Source organism: Barbus barbus, assembly GCF_936440315.1.
Source record: "Barbus barbus genome assembly, chromosome: 23".
Classification (NCBI taxonomy): domain Eukaryota; kingdom Metazoa; phylum Chordata; class Actinopteri; order Cypriniformes; family Cyprinidae; genus Barbus; species Barbus barbus.
In genome coordinates, this window is record NC_136751.1 from 3,639,161 (window position 1) to 3,655,144 (window position 15,984).

At 37.7% G+C, this 15,984-nt stretch overlaps 2 protein-coding genes across 3 annotated transcripts in view; both read left to right on the top strand.

The window, feature by feature from the left end:
- LOC306842630 (uncharacterized protein) overlaps positions 1 to 4,998 on the top strand; it is a gene marked incomplete at both ends in the record, with an annotated part of 30,800 nt that extends 25,802 nt beyond the window's left edge. Inside the window, one exon of the mRNA XM_079373591.1 lies at positions 86 to 4,998. Coding sequence (XP_079229717.1) covers positions 86 to 4,998 — 4,913 coding nt within the window. The remainder of the gene's footprint in view (positions 1 to 85) is intronic.
- Positions 4,999 to 6,850: 1,852 nt separating this feature from the next.
- On the top strand, positions 6,851 to 14,796 carry LOC306842743 (uncharacterized protein). 2 transcript variants are annotated; one of them, XM_079373788.1, is made up of 6 exons: positions 6,851 to 7,165; positions 8,522 to 10,328; positions 12,349 to 12,548; positions 12,924 to 13,045; positions 13,505 to 13,628; positions 13,818 to 14,796. In XM_079373788.1, exons 2-6 carry the CDS (start codon positions 8,549 to 8,551, stop codon positions 13,944 to 13,946), a joined length of 2,355 nt encoding a protein of 784 aa, XP_079229914.1. In that variant the 5' UTR covers positions 6,851 to 7,165; positions 8,522 to 8,548; the 3' UTR covers positions 13,947 to 14,796. The 2 variants fall into 2 exon arrangements, with proteins under 2 accessions (XP_079229914.1, XP_079229915.1); XM_079373789.1 differs by having other exon boundaries at positions 13,505 to 13,674; positions 13,818 to 14,795.
- The last annotated feature ends 1,188 nt before the right edge of the window (positions 14,797 to 15,984 follow it).

A 15,984-nucleotide genomic window follows, 5' to 3' on the forward strand; every position in this document is an offset into this window, starting at 1 on the left:
ATAGATGTTGAAGGACATGGTGGAAAAGGAAGAAAATTTGAAATGCCTAAATTTGATGTTTCCTTGCCTAAATTAAAACCAACAGGAGGTGAAATCAATGTTGAAGGCACCGATATCAAGGGTGGAAAGTTTCACATGCCCTCTATAGATATCTCTCTGCCAGGAGGAGGAGCAGGAGGAGATGTAGATGTTGAAGGACCTGCAGGAAAAGGAAGAAAATTTGAAATGCCTAAATTAGATATTTCCTTGCCTAAATTAAAACAATCAGGAGGAGAAGTCAACATTGAAGGTCCCGATATGAAGGGTGGAAAGTTTCACATGCCCTCTATAGATATTCCTCTGCCAGGAGGAGGAGCAGGAGGAGATGTAGATGTTGAAGGACATGCAGGAAAAGGAAGAAAATTTGAAATGCCTAAATTTGATGTTTCCTTGCCTAAATTAAAACCATCAGCAGGAGAAATCAATGTTGAAGGCCCCGATATCAAGGGTGGAAAGTTTAACATGCCCTCTATAGATATCTCCCTGCCAGGAGGAGGAGCAGGAGGAGATATAGATGTTGAAGGACATGGTGGAAAAGGAAGAAAATTTGAAATGCCTAAATTTGATGTTTCCATGCCTAAATTAAAACCATCAGAAGGAGAAGTCAACATTGAAGGTCCCGATATGAAGGGTGGAAAGTTTCACATGCCCTCTATTGATATCTCTCTGCCAGGAGGAGGAGCAGGAGGAGATGTAGATGTTGAAGGACCTGCAGGAAAAGGAAGAAAATTTGAAATGCCTAAATTAGATATTTCCTTGCCTAAATTAAAACCATCAGGAGGAGAAATCAGTGTTGAAGGTGCCGATATCAAGGGTGGAAAGTTTCACGTGCCCTCTATAGATATCTCTCTGCCAGGAGGAGGAGCAGGAGGAGATATAGATGTTGAAGGACATGGTGGAAAAGGAAGAAAATTTGGAATGCCTAAATTTGATGTTTCCTTGCCTAAATTAAAACCATCAGGAGGAGAAGTCAACATTGAAGGTCCCGATATGAAGGGTGGAAAGTTTCACATGCCCTCTATTGATATTTCTCTGCCAGGAGGTGGAACAGGAGGAGATGTAGATGTTGAAGGACCTGCAGGAAAAGGAAGAAAATTTGAAATGCCTAAATTAGATATTCCCTTGCCTAAATTAAAACCATCAGGAGGAGAAATCAGTGTTGAAGGCGCCGATATCAAGGGTGGAAAGTTTCACGTGCCCTCTATAGATATCTCTCTGCCAGGAGGAGGAGCAGGAGGAGATGTAGATGTTGAAGGACATGGTGGAAAAGGAAGAAAATTTGGAATGCCTAAATTTGATGTTTCCTTGCCTAAATTAAAACCATCAGGAGGAGAAGTCAACATTGAAGGTCCCGATATGAAGGGTGGAAAGTTTCACATGCCCTCTATTGATATCTCTCTGCCAGGAGGAGGAACAGGAGGAGATGTAGATGTTGAAGGACCTGCAGGAAAAGGGAGAAAATTTGAAATACCTAAATTAGATGTTTCCTTGCCTAAATTAAAACCATCAGCAGGAGAAATTAATGTTGAAGGCTCCAATATCAAGGGTGGAAAGTTTCACATGCCATCTATTGATATCTCTCTACCTGGCGGAGGAGCAGGAGGAGATGTAGATGTTGAAGGAACTGCAGGAAAAGGAACAAAATTTGAAATGCCAAAATTAGATGTTTCTTTGTCTAAATTAAAACCATCAGCAAGTGAAATCAATGTTGAAGATCCCGATATCAAGGGTGGAATGTTTCACATGCCCTCTGTAGATATCTCTCTGCCAGGAACCGCAGAGGGAGGGCTTGATCTGGGTGATGATACTAAAAAAGGTTTAAGATTTCACATGCCCACTGTTGATATTTCTGTCCCTAAAATGAAACAAACTGATCGTGAACTAAAAGTTGGGTCAAAGATTAAAGGCCCAGACTTTAACTTGATTCGTGATTTCGATATAGAGACCAAAGCCTCTGTTGCCAAAATTAGTGATTTGAATGTCCCTGAAGTAACTTTAGGTGGGAACATCAAGCTGCCAAGTGTGAAAATACCAACTGTTGACATATCTGCTCCTAAAGTTGACCTGGACTTTCCTCTTCCCATGGGAAAGGGCAGTGATAGAGAAAGCATTGAACTTCTTAAGGCGGAGGGTGGAAGGCCGTCATCTGGGTCAAGTTTTGATGTTCCAGAAGTCTCTGTAAAAATGCCCAAAATTTCACTTCCTAAATTTGGCAGAAAATTGAAAAGTGGAGACAAACTAGAATTAGAGAGTCCTGATTTATCTATAGATTTGGAAATGGAAAGAACATCATCATCTAAAAAGGATACTGAAATAATTGGTCCTGACACTGAAATGAAGATAAAGGCAGGTGCTGGAGAAACTACAAAACCAGAATTCAGAGTAGAGGGTTCTGAGGATAAGGTCAAATCCAAGCTCAAATTCCCCAAATTCAAGACACCTACACCTAAAGGAAAGCTCAAAAATGTAGAAATGGGTATGCCTGGATATGTGGATAACAAAGGAAAGGTCAGAATGCCAGCAGTTGAGATATCATTTCCAACAGCAAATATTCCAGAATGTGAGGTATTGCTTCCTAAAACTGAGGTTGATGTATCTGAGGCAGATATCAGAGGTTATGGGGGCAGTTTAAAAATTCCTAAGATGCCAACAATTGACATATCAATTCCAAAAGTTGATTTGGATGTTTCCTTGCCTAGGGTGAAACTTCATGAACAAGTGGATTCTTCTGACTTTAACATTGATGGTAGTAGGGGTACAGTAAATTTTCCCCATGTCAAGATCCCTAAAGTAGACATTTCACTTCCTCATGGAAAAATGGGTGACACAGATAACCATGAGGTGGAGGTTGGAAGGAAGGGTAAATTAAGAATGCCAGAAGTGGAAATATCATTACCACATGCAAAACATGGCACATCTTACACTGACACTGAAATTAAAGGTGAAAAGCTAAAAATACCAAAAATGTCAATGCCCAGTGTTGATATATCATTGCCTCATGGAAAGAAAAATTATGATTCTGATATAGAATTTGGAGTGAAAGGGAGTAAATTAAAAATGCCAGACATTATAGTGCCTAAGATAGATTTATCACTACCTCATGGAAGGAGAGAAGAAAGTCACACACTTGATTCACAACTAGAAGGTGGAAAATTAAAGACACCAAAAATTGATATGCCCCTTCCTAAAATAAAATCTAAAGATGTTGTTTCAGAACTTCAGCCTGATGTAGGAAAGGGTAAAGTTATGATCCCTGGGATTAGGGAATCTGTGGAAGTAAAAGGTGGACAGTGTAAAATACCTGATATTAAGATACCACAGGTAGACATATCATTACCAGAAATTAGAACTGGAGAGTTTGATACCAAAGAGGGAGAATCTGAAGGAGGGGGTGGAAAATTGACAACGCCAAATGTTAAAATCCCAAAACTAGATATAGGAATGTCTAGAGATGCAAACATGTCAGATCCTTCTACTGATGCAAGCCTTAAGGATTCACATAAAGAGGGTAAAAAGACAAGGATGTCTAATGTGGATCTAGAGTTGGATCTTGGCATATCAAGAGACGGAAAAAAGAATAAAAATAAATCTGAACTTCAAGATACTGATCTGGAACCCGCACCGAAAGAAAAAATAAAAAGGCCAAAAGTTAAAGGTACAAAATTTAATATTGCAATGCCAAAAGTAAAGCTTTCTAGATTAGAAACCGACATAAACAAGTCTGGAAAAATGGATGCTAAATTTCTAAAAGGAGGAACTGATGCAAACTTGAAAGCTGATTTACAAGCACCGAAGATTCCCGAACTTGACTTTAACATTGAGACTGCCCAAGCTGACACTAATAATTCTAATGAAGATAAAAAGCAGACTGGTAAAGTCAAAATTCCAAAGTTTGGGATTCCTCTGCCTTCTTTAATTTCACCTGAAGCTGACATCAGTTCATCTCAGGGAAAAGGTCACTCTAAAAACATAGACACTGAGGTAGAGTATGAAAGCCCACGTCTGCCAAAAGTAACAAAAGCTGTATTTGTTATGGTGAATACACAAACGGAGAGCTCTGCTAGTGTAAGTGGTGAAGCAAGTGCAGAAATTGGAGATGTTAAGCTCAAACAGCCAAAGATCAAAATGAAGCCTAGTTTTGGCAAGTCAAAAAGTCTATCAAATGAAAAGGGGAAAGCAATATATTGCGAAGATGAGGTGGAAACTGAGGGAAAGTCAAAAACTGGTAAGCTTAAATTGCCCAAAGTCACATTTTCATCTGGGCAGAAAGGATCATTTGATGTAACACCGAGGGGGTCTGATGATGGAACAAGTCCAAGTCTAAATGGTGACAAAGATGACAAATCAATGTTTGGAAAACTTAAATTGCCTAAAGTGGAGTTTTTCTCACCATACTCAAAAGATGCAAGTGAGGAAGAAGACATGGAAACAAGCGTGAAACTCAGGAAGGACACCTCAGGAGAAAGCAAAGAGAGCAAGGAGTCAAAGACAATATCAGGCACAATGTCTTTCCCAGGTCTCAAGAAGAAAACAGAGAAGGATGAGGAGGTGAGAAAGATTAGTACTATAGTATCCTCAAAAGCAAGGACTGAAATGTTGACAGAACGGGAGGGATCAGAGTCTCCAGAACCCACAGTGTCATCTGGATTCGTCTCTGTAATGAAGTGTGAAGAAAGAGAGGAGACAACATGGTTCAAAGTGCCCAAGGTCACCCTTAGTCCACATTCTACTGGCATCTTTCATATCACACCAGAAAGCTCTCCAAAAGGAAGCAAGTCCTCTCTTCCCTGCTCTAGTGAGGAAGCCTATGGAGGTTTCTATGTGAAGATGCCAAGCGTAGAATTTTTGACCCACGAAATGCCCTCAGAGCATCTGATTACTAAAACAGAGGGAACTCTTACTGTAGTGACAAAGACGACAAAGTATACAGAAACAAAAGGTAGCAGTTCGAAACAGTAAAAATCTCAGTTACAGAGCTGTGACATACAATCGGTAGTGGATTAATAATTATATTTGTAAATGTGACAGTTGTTTCAGTCTTGCAGGTTTTATTCTATTTAAATTAAAGAAAGCAAACATATTTTCTCCAGCTTTTGCAAGAAAAACATAACTTACACATAATGAAAATGTTGCTACAAAAAGAATATTATTTATTTTAGACATTATTTTCATGTTTTGTAACTTGCCACTCTGTATGACACTTTTTTTTTTACAATTTTGGTTGTAGATAAATAAATAAATATATATATATATATATACACATATATATATATATATATATATACACATATATATATATATATATATACATATATATATATATATATATATATATATATATATATATATATATATATATACATATATATATATATATATATATATATATATATATATAACAGACAGATGCAAAGATATTTAAAAACATTACATTACAATACATTTGCTTATGATTTTCTTGTGCAGTCTTGCATGACATTTATGCTGTAGAATTACAGCATTTTGGTAATATTGGTTTTTCGATGCCTGGTTTGTCTCTGTAGTGTTTGGTTGTTGTTATGGAATTTTGTTTATTTTAGATATTATTAGAAATACATGTACTATTTTTACATATTTATATGCATGATCTGTACAGATAAGACACACAAAAAAAGCCTGTAGAGTATTTTTGTGATACATATTTTAAAATAAATTTAAACAATATAAAGTTTTTTTCATTCACATTTTCATGGTGACATGGTGTACCAGAAAGCATTTCTCTGTTCAGGAGAAAGGCTCTGAATTATTATGAATTGAAACCACTGAGTGTGACATGTGTTGGTGATGGAATTGACCTACATGCAAGCAATATCATTGTATATATTATATTTAATTCTGAACTGCATGTGTGTAATGTGTTGCTTTTCTGAAACAATCATTAGATGATGCTTTTCTCCATCTAATGCAAAAATAGAACAGTCAAATAAAATATTAACATTCTAATTAGTTGTTCATAATTATTTCCCGATGTATGTTTTCCACTGATTTTCTCATAATTCTTCTAATGTGGCAGCACTAATAATGAGCTGTGGTCCAATTCTGAAACTGACAGCCTTCCCCAAGACTGCAATATACCGTAATATCTAAAAATGTTTCATGATTAATGAAACCTGCATCCAGATTAAACTACATAGTACAAACATTAAAAAAAAGAAATTTGATCATAATTTACTCATCCGCATGTCATTCCAAACCCTTATTTTTTACTTTCTGTCATGAAAACAGACATTTTGAAGAATGCATTGCTTGTATTTGTCCAAGTAATTACAATGAAAGGAGGCTGGAGCACTCAAGTCTACAACAAAACAGAAAAGTGTTATAAAAAGAGTCTGTGTTTCATACACAAATGTCTTCTGAAAAAGAAAGATAATTCCCCTTTTTATTTTCCACTGAGGAAATATGGAATAACACAAGGGCGAGTAAATGATGATCATTTTCATTTTCTGTGACCTGTGTATTGCACAAAAATGAAACTAAAATAGTTTGCACATGAATGATTCTGATTAGAATTAAAGTGCCTACAGTATAAACATAGATCACTATGTTATTAATACAAAAATCTCTTTATAGTGAGTTTCTATAGCCTACCAATTATGGCTAAACGATGTCGAGCAAAAGAGTGAGTGCAAGAGGGTTTCAAAAGTAGCCTGTACTCACCAGAGCTGGCTGAAGAGCTAAATGAAAAGCTATAATGAAGTAATGTGTTCGCGCGTGTGCGTAAGCATAAAAGGACGCTCCGCTATTGGTCAGCTGAGCGCACGCACTAGATTGCGGAGGCTCTGCGTTGCATCGCCAGTGAAAGCAGCCTGCGCTGAGGAGACACGGAGGAGTTCACTTCAACGGAGCACCTGAGACGTGCTTGGGAGACAATAGGTTACACTATATCTACGGTGGTCTGTATTCGGATATGCTGTCTTAAAACGAAGTGGTGTCATGGATATCATCATTTCTAGACGGTCCAAAATCCTCATGAAGGTTAACGCTAAAATCCTTCAGCCCAGCAGCATCTTCAAGACGCACGACAGCTGGAATTGTGTGATTCGTGACATCGCATCCGTTTGAGGAAAATGCCTGGCACACTGTAAAGGTAAGAGGGTACAAAGAAAGAAAGATGGGTTATTTATGATATCCCGAAAAAGATGGATATTATCTTGTCAAACCACCAAAAGAATCGATGCAGATAATTCCCCCTCCCCGAGGTTACCTCATGTAAGATGCATCTGTGTGGGCAAGTATTAGTTAATGATAGACTCTCGATTTGGTGCAAGTGATGTGATCACGTATTGTGTGTGTGGACTACGTAACGCAGCGTCCTCTGATCATCATGACACAAAACTGTGACATGCGAAATAAAACATGAGAATAAAAATGATTATACATTATACAGTAACTTAAGTATTAAATACACTAGCTCTTAATAAAATACACATTATCAAATAAAACACTCATGTACATACATTATAAAATACAGTTATAATAACTACATATAAAATATAGGAATAATCATATTAAGTAGAAATAGAACGAAAAATCTTTTTGTGGTTTGACATGACAGTATCCATTTTTTAATATAGTTTAAAAAAAACTAAGAGTATAAAAATAAAATTGCATTATAAATACTGAATATGTATTTTATTTCATATGATTATATTTCATAGTTATTACAGTATGTATATAATCATGATATACATTAAACTATATAAAAATGCATATACAGTAGATACAGTAATTGTACTATATACAGTATATATTATAGTATATAGAATATAAAGTAATTGTAGTATATATACAAGTTGTAGTATATTACAGTTTGTGTGTGTATAGACATTATAGAATATATAGTATAGAATATTAACTCAAATCTAAGACAATTTGCCATGACCTAAACAAATATTTGAGCCTGCATCGTTTTGTATTGACCTTTAATTGTCAAGATATAAATTACAAAACTGTAGTATATAAACAAGTAATTGTATACAAGTTGTATTACAGTTAAAAATTACAAAAAAATTACAATACATATTACAGTTTTAAGTATTGCAAGAAAATTATGTGTGTGCGTGTGTGTGTGCGTGTGTGTGTGTGTGTGTGTGTGTGTGTGTGTGCACGTGTGTGTGTGTGCGTGTGTGTGTGTGTGTGTGTGTGTGTGTGTGTGTGAGAGAGAGAGAGAGAGAGAGAGAGAGAGAGAGAGAGAGAGAGAGAGATTAACTGGATTATTTTACTGGGTAACTGGATATTTTTATTTGAAGACAATTTGCAAAGACCTAAACTAAAATTTGACCCTGCACTTGTATGTTGACCTTTAATTGTCAGGTTTTGAACTTAAATCATCATTAAATCAAGATATATGCAATTTGCCTTCCTTTACTGATTGTTAAATGCTGTGCTGTAACAATGAATTTCAAGATTTTGACATCCTAAATGTCATTCTTATCCACCACAGCATCTGATATTATTCCCCCCAAGAAGAATGCTGCAACAGAACAACAACAACAACTGCTTGGACATGGCCCATAGGGAGCTACTGCATGAATGCCAAAGAACCAATGTCTCATTCGCCAGTGCCCTTGAGTTTGGAGCCATACCCCTGATTAAAGGCCTGAGAGCATGGGCTGTGAGTGGCGGCTACTCTAAAGCCAGAAGAAAGGCTGCTAATGGATCTCGGGCACAGGGCACATGCCAGCAGCCTCCTGAAAACAGGGCAGGGCAGAGAAGCTGGTCTGGTCAGGTCAGCAGTGGCTATGGGCACACATTGGATAGCACAATTAGTGCAACCAGAACTCCAGGGGTCAGGCAAGGCGGTCTTGGCGCTCTTGTAACTGTGGCCACTTTGAAGGGCACTGAGGGAGGTGGTAGGCAGACTCAGACACGCTGCCTCTTTCTCAAGGCCCAGGGAAGGGGCAGTTACATCTGTGCTGTTGGAAACCGCGGGACTGGGACAAGAATCACAGGTCCACGGACTCATGCTGTTATTCTTGAAGGGACAAAGGAAGAGCTTAGATGTTCCTCTAAAGGGCAGAAGGTGAGTCAGGATGGGCCAGACGATGGAGGATTGTTCAAGGCCAAGCCCAGGGCCATACGAAAATGGAGGAAGTGCGGTAAAACAATGGAGAAAAGAACAGCGGCTCACAGCAAAGGGGAAACAAAAAATGGTGACCAAAAAAATGCAGTGATTTCAGACGCAAAACCACTTAATTTAACACCAGATAACACAATAACACAAGGCCAGACGTGTAGCTTTCTGAGTCAGGACGACTTGAAGTTGGGCAAAGACAAAAGGGCTCATTCCCCCATATTAGTGAAAGCTGTCACATCCGAGAGCACAGATCCACAAACCTGCTGCTCTTCTGCCAAACCAGGTGAGCAGGTTGAAGATGAGATGAGCTTGAATCAATCCGATAACTGCTCTAAAGAAGAATCCAGTTGTGCCAATGCACAAGGTGACACTGAGGTCAGTAAATGTGACCTTAATGCAAATGATCACCAGAATATTGTTGCTGATGTGCCAAACCTAGAGACATCTGTAGCATCTGAGACTGATAGTCTAGGAATCAAATTTACCACAGCAAACTGTAATACTGAGCCAAGCATAGATCATTCTCCCATGATAACTCCCTCCGAAGTCCCTGTCAGCATTCAGAAGAATCCAGAATCCAGGCCAAACGAGCACCTACTGGACCGTGAGAATCTACACTCGGTGGAGCCCAGCGATCTTGCAACACAGAGAGATGGGACTGCAGACACAAAGAGTACAGTTGTGCCGGAGGGCCGCACTCCAGTGGGTGCTGAATGTAGCACTACAGAAAAGAAAAGGAGGCCGTCCATGTGCTCACCTCAGCATTGGGAGGAATTAATCACAGAGCATGGAGAACTTGAAGTTCAGCACTCTGACAAATCCTCTTCACGAGGCTTTAGCGCACCAACAGCCAATATAACTGTATCCACTATTCACTCCCTGCCTAATCCTGCCCCTACCACCACCGCAGCCATAGCAACAGCCATCCCAGCATTAAGCAAGGGGGAGGCGGGGGCTAGAGGTGGAGACTTGCTGCCTCTGGTGAGCTCAGAGTTGCTATCAGAGCCAGCAAGAGTTGACAACAAGGACAAGGTGGCCACTGACGAGGGGTCTCTTGATGTGGGCGAGGAGGAGGAGGAGGATGAGTTTGGGGCATTCATGCAGGCAGGTGGAGAGCAGCTGTGGATGGATGGGATCAGTGAGGTACAACAGTTGGCTGAGGATTACAACTGTGGTAAGTACGCTGCCTTGAATGTAGCAAGGTAAAACATTTTGTCATATAAGTCGGAAGGTACTGTAAGTTCTCTTCTGGAGTAGGAACCTGGCTTTGTTTGGGTTTGAGTGAGCAGATAAACATGCAGTCCCAATGTACTAAATAGTCTGGCTGGATTGACCTGGATTGCTGCAAACCCCCTCGCTTCCCCCGACCTCATGTGAAGATATTAATTATTTAAAGCACTGCTTGGAATTCCACACACCCCCCCCCCCCCCCCCCCCCCCCAACCCCCCAACCACTCACTCTTCCCTTGTTGCTGTGTACCAGCCTAAGGCAGGAGACAGCATTAAAAAGACATGCAAACACAAGGCCATTGGGACAAGAGGGGAGGCCAACCTTCACAATGCCAAAGGCAGCGTATCTAGAGGGAATGGCTTGATCAAAACAGAGGACAAACCCTTCATTGTTTATTCATCTAGTACGTCTTCTATAAACTATAAACTTTGGTCAAAAGCAAACACGGTAACACTTTATTTTAAGGTGCTTATTACACGTTTTATGTACTTACTAGTAGAATAACAATAAATCATGCATAATTACATGCAAGTAACCCTAAACCAAACCCTAACCATATAGTAAGTACCTGTAGTTAATTAATATTACTCAGTACTTAAATGTATAATTAACACTGTAATAAGGACACCTTAAAATAAAGTGTAACCACAAACACTTTCCACTTAATAATTTTATGGATTCAGTTCCATTTTTGGCAGCCTCTATGTAATCTTAATGCACAAGATTAACCCTGGTGAAAACCTGGTGATTCCGGTAGTGAGCATAAACAGGTTTAGTTTTTAATTCTGTAATTGCATCACACAAGTAGATATTTAAAATGACAAGTTATATCTAGAAGCCATTTAACATACATTCACTGTTATCCTGTTGAGACATTTCTTAAAAATCATATTACATTGCTTCTTGCACATTTCATGATGCATTTTAAAGTGAAATATCCAGTGAGTGGTGGTAAAAGTGCAGTTTTATCCAAAAAGATGAACACGAATCTGGTAATGTTTTATTATGTTGGTTGTTGTATATATTGTGGCAGAATGGAAACGAAATGTCTGGTGAGTGGTGCTCTAATGCCTTAATAATGTACCACCTACACTAAACTTTACAGTGTTAACAAAAGCAAACACGAGATAAAACACATTTGCTGAAGCAACCAAGCCATTTTAGCTTGCTTCTGTAAGTGTTTTGAGGTTTTTTTTATCGTGACTCATGTTTTAGAGGACTTGTTCCACATCACAAGTCTAATGCTGTACCAGGTGAGCTACCGAGCAAGTTTACTATATCAGAAAAATCATAGTGCTGTCAAATCGATTAATCGAAGTTTGTGTTTACATAATATATGTGTGTGTGTACTGTGTATATTTAAATGTATATATAAATACACATACATGATGTATATATTTAAGAAAAATATATATTTATATATACATATAAATATACACAGTACACATGTTATGTAAACACAAATGTTTATTCAAAATGAATCTATTTGAAAGCACTTCTATACATATGAAGCTAGTTAATTAATTTACAAATCATGCACTATGGTAAAAATGCTCTGAGGTAATCACAAGAATCTGCACAAAAATAAGTCTTTATTAATTAATGATCTGGCCCAGTTATCATAATTTGTGTGAAAAGGAATATAAGTTATTGGTGTTTTACTGCTCTAGTGAATTGAATTTATAGGTAATTTTTTTAAGTTTTGCCAAAATATAGGTAAAAGCACATTTTTCTTACCTTTCCACCATGCTCTATAAATACTACATTAGACATGAAGTTTGGTTAAACACTTTCACCACTTGTCAGTTATTGCACATGTTCTACAGTATGTGAAACCTTTCCACCGCAGAAAGCAGAACATCTTTCCAGTAACATACCGCCTACTGGTCTTGTAAAGAGCTTTTGTGTGAGAGCCTTGAAAATGAAACTATAAAGACTTAAATGAGCCTTTATCTCCTCTCAGAGGAACACACAAGTTCTGTTGATGCAAATGAACCTGCATCCTGGGCATCTGATTGGACTGCGGTCCAGTCGTTCCAGCAGTCAGAGAGCACATGGACTGCCTTCAGCCAGGAGACTTTGGAGCTGAAGATAGTGCCTGGTGGCCAGTGGTGGCCTTCTACCGAAAATCCAAACCTTCCCCTCTCTCCTCTCCATAATGTGGTAAAAGTTTATGCTTTGTTATAAGAATTATGTTTTTCGATTATTCTCAAGTATTTTAAAGACACTGAAAAAAGTATGTGGTCACCTTCATATTGGTGTGCTAATCTGTCCTAACCTTGATCTAATGAATGTACATTATTACACTTATTACATTACTTAACAACTTAATAAATGTACATGTTTACAGTATGTGAGACCCTGTGATATGAATAGGAAATCAATTATACAGTTAATCATTCATTGTACAAAAAAATCTACCAGAAAAAGGCAGAAATATTTATATCTTTAAATTCTGAAATGTTGTAACTTTACAAACATATTTTCATCACTGCTGATGCTCTGATGGTTAGTGATCCTTACTGTATGTGTGTGTAGTCAAATGTGTTTCTAGAGGCCTTTCCCTCAGAGAAGTCCGCCTGTGAAGATCCTGAATACATTTATACACTAAAGCAGCTTCTGCAAGGACCAGCTGAAAACAGCAATACAGGGGAACACAAGTATGTTGCATTATTTGTAGTTAGGCTGCACTAATTATGACTTACTTGTAAAGTCAGTTACGTTTATGAATTTTTAGAATATTTTTATTTAAAGATATACTTTTTCATGCCATTCCTAGAGCCTCCAAAGGAATGCACATTTTGGATGCCTCCCTTATTTAACACTTGTCAGCTAATAAGGAAAACATCCAAAATGTGCAATGCCAAACAGTTTAAAACCCCCTGACATATACTAGTCTTTTATCGCCACCTTATGGTAATAGAAAATACCACTGCATTGCATCACATAAAGCACAAAGGACTTACTGTTTTGCATGAAATTCTGTATTTCATCCTCTTGAGATGACTGAAAATGTAAAAACAAGTCTTCCTTTCATCATTTCATGTAAAATAATGGTATTTGTTTTTCTCGTTACATGCTATAAAATTCCAAGTTAATCATTTTGCTTTGGCCCAAAGGGAGCAGAGCTTACTTGATGGCCTCCAGGATCTAGACCGGATGATTGGTGTGAAATATAAGAGGGCGGAGTCTCTGTCCTATAAACTTCTCCTTCAGTCACTGCATTTGGAACGTCCCCGCTCTGTGAGTCTGCTGTAATGAAATTACAAACATAATTACAAACTTCTTGGTGAGTGTTTGCTACATCAAACACTTGTAATATTACTTGAAATTGCAAATGGATTTATATACTCTACACTTACCATAAATAGAGCTTGGTACTGGAAACACCAGTTAAGTGCATGCTTTAAATAACCATCATTTCAACCTCAGGAATGTGCGACAGCTCGACTGAAGACCAGTGCCAGATTTTCTCCAAATCTCCCAACGTCCAACCAGCAATTAGCTGCAAATGCTAAGAGAAGACTGTCATATGACTTCAACAGAAATATCACGACCTAGTCTCTATCTCTGCTGAACCTCTTTGACCTATGCTTCCTTGAAAACAGGAAATACAGGACAGAGGAAAAATACATGCTGAATAACTGAGTTTCCATAGATTGACTTCTATTCGAGGTTTATTTAAAGTGTATTTCTTCTTTCAGTGTCTGGTAGATTCTGTTTCTCATTCAGCTGTGTATCAAGACACTGTGTTTAACCAAATATATGTTTTTCAGTATTTCAGAAAATTGGGGTTGAATTAGGACAAATATAAAAATGTCAAGTTAAAAAACCCTTTGCCAAATTGTTCAATCCAGTTGTTGGAGTCTGGTTATTGGACCCATTTGGATATAACTGATATAATCAGATGAAAATATGACAATATGCATTTGTGTATTCCTTTCAATCATTGCTATGGATTATATTTGTTTGAATAAGAGTCATAGCAAACCAGTGCACATTCTCACAGGGATGTAGATTCATATCTGGCCTGTCACGTCCTGATTCACGTCCCGAACTGACATATCTCACATGACATAAAATTGAATAAAAAAAATAATAATAATGTGATTTTAGGGGGATTAGGATCAACTCTAGCTCCCCGCAATCTCTCCTTCGCCTGAAAACTGTCAAAGCAAATTTCCACAAAATGTATTTTCATACACCGCCTCACACAGAAATCCATTTTCTTGTTTCCATCTTTTTTTTCCTGTGCTTGAAATACTAAATATGACACTGTAGTGTACCATTTTTAACTCCTGACGAATAGAGACCATATTTTCAGAAGTGTTTTAAAATGAATGTTGACATTTTCAATTGAACCTGTACGCTTGTTTGTTGATTGATGTAATTAAAACATCTTTGAAGGACTGAAGTGGATAACTGATAACTGAGGGATCAACCATTTAACGTTTCATAAGAGACATGAGCAAATGTGAGAAAGCTCATATGAGTTATGAACACAAAATAACTTAAGGCACATTTTCAAATTCGCAAACAAATCTACATGATATTTTTAATATTGCATATTTCATAAGCTTCAGTTATGCCATCAAAACACTTGAGGACATTAGTTTGCTTTGCCTGATCTGAGTGACTTGGTTCCCTGTCTCCAGCTGTCCACACTGCTGTCCTCATACACCCTCATCATGAGAGTATATGACAGTGAGGGCTGTTTACTCAAGAGTGGACAATATGAAGAGAAATGCAATAAACTGTTTTGATAGAGACTGCAGCTATTTCTATCCCCTCAGCGACATGTGACTCTCTCCCTCACTTCATCTTCACAACAGACTCCATCACGAGGTTGAGTTTGTTTGTTTTCTGTTATTTTGTATTTCACCAGAAAACTATAAAGTGGCAAATTTTGGGACATAAAGTACAACTATTTTTACAAGCTGGGTCATCATGCAGTTTAAGTTTTTTTTTTCATTTATTGATCTGAACACAGTGTGGTTGCGCCAGCCACAGTGCACAAATTGTCCAATATTACTGTAATATATACAGGAGCGTAAAACTAGTGTCGTGGAGAAAGCAGTGGTCTTCTCTATGAAGTCAATGAAGCTCGAGAAGCAGAGTTCCAGACGTCAAGACTTTATTTTACAAAGGAACAAAGCTGAGATGACAGTCCCCGCATCTGAGCACACTTATAAAGATTTTTGTTTATGTTCAGTTAACATTATAGAAGCTTATGCCATTTAATAGAAAAATAAGCCTGTTTCATAAAGACAGATTAGCAAATAAACCAAGTTTATTTCAGTTAGTCTGACTTATTTTGAACTAAATCAACTGAAAATAAGTCAGACTAACTGAAATAAACCTGGCTTATTTGCTAAACTTATTTTATGAAACAGGCCCCTGGACTGTTATATATAAACTCACAATTCTGAGAGAGAAAAAAACTAAATTGTGAGATATAAATTGTAAAATTGAGAAAAAAAAAGTTAGATAAATAGTTGCATTTTTTTTTTCATTTCTGTTCTGTAGTGAAAAAAACAGCATTCAAAGAAAAAGGTCAGAACTTTGAGTTTGAATTCTGAGAAAAATTCTTATTTTTCTC